The 8,193-nt window shown below is 34.7% G+C and overlaps 1 protein-coding gene across 1 annotated transcript; it reads right to left on the bottom strand.

The window, feature by feature from the left end:
* LOC137658881 (carotenoid-cleaving dioxygenase, mitochondrial-like) lies at nt 1–7,963 on the bottom strand. Its single transcript, XM_068394005.1, has 10 exons — nt 7,797–7,963; nt 6,576–6,683; nt 5,998–6,139; nt 5,143–5,296; nt 4,597–4,811; nt 4,314–4,460; nt 3,105–3,222; nt 2,357–2,538; nt 1,052–1,195; nt 1–288 (listed from the first exon to the last, which is right to left on the bottom strand). Exons 1-10 carry the CDS (start codon nt 7,961–7,963, stop codon nt 142–144), a joined length of 1,524 nt encoding a protein of 507 aa, XP_068250106.1. The 3' UTR covers nt 1–141.
* Between the last annotated feature and the right edge of the window lie 230 nt (nt 7,964–8,193).

Raw genomic sequence — 8,193 nt, forward strand, 5'->3', positions numbered from 1 at the left:
AAATTGAATAAATAAGTATACGTACATATGAAATAATCACCCTACACAAAATATACATTCAAATTTACAAAATGCTTAAACATATAACTTCAGTAGAAATACTGAAAAAAAGGCTAAAGCTCTGTAAGGCCATAATGCAGATCAGTACATGTGCACTTCGTCTGCATCAGCAGCAAACTGCCCGTGGAACGTTGGAGTGACTGTGCCGTTCGCTCTGAAATCAACCCTTCCCAGTTCTTTCCAAGTCTTTGCGTCCAGGACGAGTAACGATGCGAGCTTAGGGTCAGTCTGTTGATAAGTGAAGCCATAAGATGTAAATAAATAGATAGATTAATGGGAGAACTGATTAGTTTATGGTAATGTTTTTAGTCTTTATGTGGATGATTCTACTCTTTGTGGAGATGATCCTACTCTTCATGGTGATGATTTTACTCTTTATGGTGATGCTCCTACTATTTATGGTGATGATTCTATTCTTTATGGTGATGATTGTACTTTTCATGGTAATGTTTCTATTCTTTATGTGGATGATTCTATTCTTTATGAAGATGCGCCTACTCTTCATAGTGAGGACTATACTCTTTATGGAGATGCTCCTACTTTTTATGGTGATGATTCTACTCTCTATGGTGATGACTATTCTTTATGTTGATGTTTCTAGTTTTCATGATGATTCTTCTACTCTTTATGGGAATGATTCTACTCTTTATGGAGATGCTCCTGCTCTTTTTGGTGAAGATTCTACTTTTTTATGATGCTCTTACTCTTTATGGTGATCATTTTACTCTTTATGATGATGATTTTATTCTTTATAGTGATGTTTTTACTTTTATGGAGATGTTTCTATTCTTCATGGTGATGGCATTATTGGATAAATGAAATAAAAAATACATTAATCAATAAATCAATTAATTATCAATTCAATAATGAAAGGAATAGATCAATATAAAAATAAGTACAAAGAAGATTATGAACATGAATATGATTTTTGGATAGGTCGTGACCTCGAAAGGTCAGAGACTGACCTGACCTCGAAAGGTCAAAGACTAACCTGATCTATGAGTGAGGAGAGCACCACGCCCTTGTCCTCTTCCTTAGTTGACCCAGGAGGCTTTACGAAAATAGGTTCGCTTACGAATTTATTCGTCTCGGTCCAGATCTGCACTTGGCCAGTTACCACATCCATCTTTACAAGCTAATGGTGGATAGATATACATTTTATTATTATCTCTCTCTCTCTCTCTCTCTCTCTCTCTCTCTCTCTCTCTCTCTCTCTCTCTCTCTCTCTCTCTCTCTCTCTCTCCATTTGTCAAATAAGTTTGTAATTGGCTATGTTCTTTGAAGAATTGCAATACATATTGTTTTAATTTTGACTGATAAAAGATAAGTGAAAATAGTAAAAATAAGTATATAAATGCAGCATAGAAGAAATAAATTGGAGTATATTAAGGAGGCAATACAAAAAATGAAAGAAAGCAGGGTGAAGCAGATCTGAAAAAGTAAGAAAATAGAAGAAATTAAGGATTATGAAGAAGAAATGATAACAATGCAAATGATAAGAGAAAATAGACCAAATGAAGACATGTAACAAAACAGTTATTATGAAAGATCAAAATGAACAAAAAAAAATAGATATGGCTGAAATAAGCAGATCTGAAAAATCTCCATGAAGAATAGCAGCATCACCATAAAGTACAAATGCATTATCATAGAGAGTAGAAGCATCACCATAAAGAGTAGAATCATCTCCAAAAAGAGTAGAAGCAACCCCATACGGAATAGAAATATCACCATAAAGAGTAGAAGCGTCTCCAAAAAAGGAGAAGCATCACTATAAAGAATAGAAGCATCACTATAAAGAGTAGAATCATCTCCAAAAAGAGTAGAAGCACCCCCATAAGGAATAGAAATATCACCATAAAGAGTAGAAGCGTCTCCATAAAAAGTAGAAGCATCACTATAAAGAATAGAAGCATCACTATAAAGAGTAGAATCATCTCCAAAAAGAGTAGAAGCACCCCCATAAGGAATAGAAATATCACCATAAAGAGTAGAAGCGTCTCCATAAAAAGAAGAAGCATCACCATAAAGAATAGAAGCATTTCCATTAAGAGGAGAAGCATTACCATAAAGAATAAAGCATAAACATAAAGAGCAGAAGCATCACTATAAAGAGTAGAAGCATCACTTAAAAGAATAGAAGTATCACCTTAAAGAGTGGAAGCATCAACATAAAGAGAATTAACATCACCATAAATAGTAGCAGCATCATCATAAAGAATTGAAGCATCATCATTAGGAGTATAAGCATCCCTATAAAGAGTAGAAGCATCACTATGAAGAGTAGAAGCCTCACCTTATCATGAGTATTGTTGACTCTGCTGATCCCAACCCCGTAGGAGTAGCGATACTCTCTGCCATTGTATTGGTAGTTAATTCTCTGCAGCTCGAACGGATGAGCAGAGATTTCGCATCCCTCAATTTCAATGACGTCATTGGCCCTCTTGGTCGCTTTGCATTTCGTTCCTGGAAGTGTGACTGGAGAGAATTTTTTTCTATTGAAATTTTTGGTATGGTATTATCAAGCATGACTACAATGGATGTTATAGAAGGGAAGATATGAAGAATATATTTTCAAATACTGGATGAAAGTATTTTTTGATCACAGAATATTAGCAACTAGTATATGCGACCCGTCAAAAAGGATGGATAAATATTTAGATAGATATGCACACTAACACAGATTCACAAATCATACACATTCAGCCCATCTCAGCCCCTTCCTCTTTCCTAATTACTTCCTCTCAACCTACCCAAGGTATGGGAAGAGACCAAGTAGTCATACGTTTGGTAATGCTACTCAGCGTAACAGTAAAGATATACTGTATACATATCCACACGCTTGGTCCGTACTATAGAGCGGAGATTAGTTTCAAATGTTAAAGCATTTGGGATTGCTTTTAAGTATGTATGTATATATGTAGGTATGTATGTATGTATGTATGTATATGAGAGAGAGAAAGAAGAGAAATGGAGAGAGAAAGGAGGGAATATCAACTAGCTCAATTTTTACAATTCTTTAATGAAGATTTAAAATACATTACCTAAATTGATATCCTGTGGTGCGTTTTGAACATCGAGGGGAAGAACGAATCTACGATGCGTCGGCAAAACCAGGTTCACCTTCGATGGATCTCGCTCAGACATTGCTTCTGTTATAATCTGTGAAAAGGATGAGCAATTAAAATATCCTACGAAGAACTAAAGGTCACTCCTGAGTAGCATATGCAAGGGAAGAGTTATTAAGAGGACATGCAATGTCCTAGAATGCAATATAAGTCTAAAATACGATCAACTCGCTAACACCCTATTCCGTCCCAAGTTAGAACCAAGAGAGACCAAGCTAGAGTGCCTGACGGTTTAAAAGGCAGATCCATGCTTTCCCAAAGCAACATCCTTTGTTCATGGTAACAGTAAGGTTGTGGCCTACATTGAAAACTCTTGGATTCTTGGCTTGAAGATTACATGTCTCATAAAACTCCACCAGACTACTATAGCCCTAAAAGAAGAAGTATATAATGGATGGCGCCCTCCCCACACCCTAATTAGACATACTGTATGTTTGCAAAAGTACAAGTAAATCTGATAGTGTAAACAAATTATTATCATAATGCTCCTATATTGTGTTTGATGACTAAAAATATCAATCTTTTCACTGTGACATCCTTGCGGGCTTTCCTTGTAGTGCTTCTCCAGAATAATATTTTTTTTCAAATGAAAATTATTGGCCTATGGCCTCCTTAAAGGCAAAATAGTAAAACATCTAAGCAAAATTAAGAGGCTGAGGATTTCCCAGGATTTCCCACTTTTATAGGGCAGTGATTATGGCAAAACATACTTAATCATAGCAAAGTGAAATTTGTCCACACAAGCAATGATTTGGCAGGTGCAAGTAAGAATAGGCTGGAGCTTTACTTTGAAATACCTTCATTCGAATGAGATCATTCATGCAGAGAACTGGCTGGATCTATCTCATTGGAAGCTAAATATTCTAAATCTAAGCTTCAACTAGCTGTTGCCTGCGCCTGCTGAAGTACTGCTGTCTACACAGGTAGGGGTTCAGCATGTTGTGGCATTAGGTTGAAGCTTGAATTTGAAACGCATTGATTCTAATGAGTTTAATCCTACTATAACCTACGGCTCTCTGTAAAAATGGTCACATTAGATTTTGAATTCAAATTTTAACCCATTTCCACCTGCACCAGCTTAAACTCTGTTTGTGTGAGAGATGCAGTGTAAAATTGGCTCTTTACCCCTCCATCGCTGGTAGCAGTAAGATCAACGACCAGTTGTCCATCCTTTTCGTAAGCGTTCGTTTGATGGAAAGTCACAAAGGCTTCTGTCGAATACCTGGTGGGGATCTGCCTCCCAGTTCTGCGATCAACTACTCGAAAGTGCGTCTGGTAATTGGATTAAAAAGTACATGTCAGCACTGTAAATAAAGATTAACATTTACTCCAAAATTCGAGTAACATTTAACTCCTAGGACTACCTAGTTAATAAAGTTCGATTCAAGAGTCTTGCTGATCACCTCACCTTTTCCTCTGGGTACCACTGGAAGGCTCCAATGAAGGCTTCTTTGGTAATGTGATTATAGATGAGTTTGCCTAGGCTGATGACTAGTGGCATTTCCACAAAGATGAAGTATTTCTCTGTCATCCCAAAGGAATGGTAGTAAGATGGATGAAGCCTCCACTGACACGGAATTGTAGCCACGATTTCAGCCTGATCCACGGATGACTTTCTTCTTCCTTAAAGACAAAATGCTAATATAATTTTGTGGCTTCAAGATTGGTGTATTGGACGCTGGAAGGCACTTGCCATATACTTTTTATTATAAATGGAAAATAAATTTATGAATTAGAATACCTATTTGAATGTTTAGAAATGAAATATAAATTCGAGCTTGAATATGGGATATTTGAGTACTGTATATTTTAAACTTGAAAACATTACAGACACATACACATACATACATACATATATATATATATATATATATATATATATATATATATATATATATATATATATATATATATATATATATATATATATATATAAAACATAAAGTTAACTGACCTCCTTCCACTCTAGGAGGGGGAAACTTGATGATATTGTAGGCCGGGCCACTACTGCTGGCGAAAGAGCTGCCCATGTTGTAGACTGTGCCATCGTGTTCAACATGTGGATGAGCTGTCAGGGTATTCACTGCGACAATGCTGTCTACTTTCGTCTGTAAATTGCCTCAATTGGTTATTTTTCTTTCTTTGCTAAATGTTCAGTTTTCATGCCTATAAATTTGTGAGTTTGTTAGCAGAAGTAATTTCAGGATAAATCTAAAAAAGAAACAGCATTCCAGTGCTGTCGTTGAATTTGATTTTAGAAAAAAGCAAGAGTCGCCTGACTTATAATATCTTTAGTACCTGGAAGTAAGAGACTTGAACGTACTTACCACAGTGTTTGTACCAAAGAAACTAGCATTAGTTTGTCTAATCATATGGGATATCACAAAAAAAAGAGACATCTTAAATTTAGTTTTCGACCAATATGATGGCTAATTATTCCTAATCTATGTTTTATCCTAATTATCACAAAAAATTAGTACTTCATTTCAAACTTTATATTTTTTTTTCTGCTTGCATACTGAACAGAGGTCAAAGCAAGGTCAAGCAAGAGAACTCTAACCCAAGACAGTGGAAGACATGTACCCATATTTAGTTGTAGTTGATTTATAATGTCTTACGATACAATAGCTACTTATCTATTTAGTATGTAAGTTGTGGCTTTGTTCAAGAAAATAAAAACAAAACATGGCTAAAACATTCCAGATCAGAGCAAGGGTGAAAGGTACTAAAAGCATTTATATAACCAACTATAAGTTAATTAACAAGTTTAAATAAACAAATCTGCAAAGCAATTAGAAGAGTTTAGTACCTTTTCTCCTATACACTCAAGAGTGGATGGGTCGATCCTTCTGATGACAGGCGACTCGGTCATAGCATAGACCTCATCTCCCATATGGACAACATTTACTGAGCAATTGTCGGTGGCCTCAACTTCAAAGATGCTCATGAATCTGGTGGGAGAAAGAGGGGTATACTGTATATATATATATATATATATATATATATATATATATATATGAACAAATACAACAACATATGCAACCGTTTCTAGTCCACTTCAATACAAAGGTCTCAGACATGTCCTTATTCATTTCTGGGGTTTAGGCAGTTTTCATCAAGACGCTAGCCTGTACGGATTGGTGATGGAGAAGGAATTTATCTGATTGTTCACAGCAAACAGACTTAGTATGGGGGCCCTGACTAGTACAGCTTGGCTGATCACGGAGATACACAATCCCTTTCACTACGTTTAGGTGTCCCCACTCAGAAAGCGATATATTTATACAAATGTGTATATATGTGAATCTATTATAAAGTTTAACACAATGATTTAGATATTCGCAAATTTACTAGTTCACACCCAAAATGCAAAGTTACTGCACGTACCTCTGAAGAAGTGTCTTGCAAGGATCAGGGTGGCCAACTGTCCCGAGTTGTGTGACAACGATGCGGTTGTTCAGCCTGTTCTTCTTGTGGTCGTCACTTTGCAGAAATCTGACGACATTAGGAAGAGACAGGAGAAGTGGTTAAGGTATGTCCTCTGATGAAGAGAGTTGTGAGGTTATATAGATTATGGCACTGATGGATGTATGAGTGTGTCGAGTACCAGAGAACGATAAAGGGCAAGGCTATAAGAAAATGTTACGACACTGGCTCTTCCCATTAATGGAAGCTGATTCAAATGGATTCATTTTTCAACAGGATGGGGCGCGGGACCGAATGAGTCATTAGGGACCTGAATGAGTCATTGGGGGCCTATATGGGTTAAAAGGGGCCTAATTGGGTCATTAGGGGCCTAAATGAACTTGGATAAATAAAAGATATTGTTAATAGCTAAAATGAATTTATGTAAATAGTAGCAAATGGTATTCATGACTATCGTAATTAAATGAATTTATGTCAATAGTAGTAAGTGGTATTCATGAATATCATAATTGTCAGTAGATGAAAGTTATCGATTACTGGCTTTTTTTTTTTTTTTTTTTTTTTTTTTGCAAATATGAATATTAATATGATAAGTCCCTTACTGTATGTAAATGATAAGTTACGAGGTTGGCTGCTGGCGTGATTGTTAGTAGATAAACTATAATAATCATAATAGTACTTTTAAATTATAGAATCAAAAAGAGGCTTAACAATTGTTAGTGTGTCAATAGTTCAAGAAATAGATCCTGATCAAGGCATCGAGATATCATTAATATTGATAAGTTTTGAAATTATGAGTTATGAATTTTAAAGTTTATATTTAATTTAAAACCATATTTCAACAGAAGCAGCCGCACACACATGTATATATATATATATATATATATATATATATATATATATATATATATATATATATATATATATATATATATATATATATATATATATATATATATATATATATATACAGTATATATATATAGTGTATATATTTATATATATACTCTATATATATGTATATATACTGTATACATATATATATATATATATATATATATATATATATATATATATATATATATATATATATATATGTATATATATATTGTGTATATATTTATATATATATATGTGTGAGTGTGTGTCTTTGTGTGTGTATGTATTGTGTATGTATGTTACCTTGAATGATACGTGACGTGTCCATTTTTTATTCTGAACTGATGCAAGACAGCGAAACCATCGAATAGGTGATTGTACGTCGTATCCCCATACGTGTATAGTCCAGGTCCATTTCTGGTCAGCCGACCATTCAACCAAACAGGTATGAAACCTGTAAAAGTCGTCATTATTAGTAATTGTTTTCATTCATGCTAGATTACTATCACTCCTAATGTTATCATTAGATTGTTAATAACGTTATTACTACCACTAATAATGTTATTAACCCTTTTACCCCCATAGGACGTACTGGTACGTTTCACAAAAGCCACCCCTTTACCCCCATGGACGTACCGGTACGTCCTTGCAAAAAAATGCTATATATATTTGTTTTTCATATTTTTTGATAATTTTTTGA

Source organism: Palaemon carinicauda, chromosome 19 (genome assembly GCF_036898095.1).
Source record: "Palaemon carinicauda isolate YSFRI2023 chromosome 19, ASM3689809v2, whole genome shotgun sequence".
NCBI classification, from domain to species: Eukaryota; Metazoa; Arthropoda; class Malacostraca; order Decapoda; family Palaemonidae; genus Palaemon; species Palaemon carinicauda.

Bases quoted from the DNA above. Each gene is read 5' to 3' on its own strand.
- LOC137658881 (XM_068394005.1), bottom strand. From the start codon at position 7,963: ATGACGACTTTTACAGGTTTCATACCTGTTTGGTTGAATGGTCGGCTG. The intron at 4,812-5,142 runs GTCAGTTAACTT...TTTGTCTTTAAG, and splicing joins CCCTCCTAGAGTGGAAGGAG to GAAGAAGAAAGTCATCCGTG. The intron at 289-1,051 runs GTTAGTCTTTGA...ACTTATCAACAG, and splicing joins TCTCCTCACTCATAGATCAG to ACTGACCCTAAGCTCGCATC.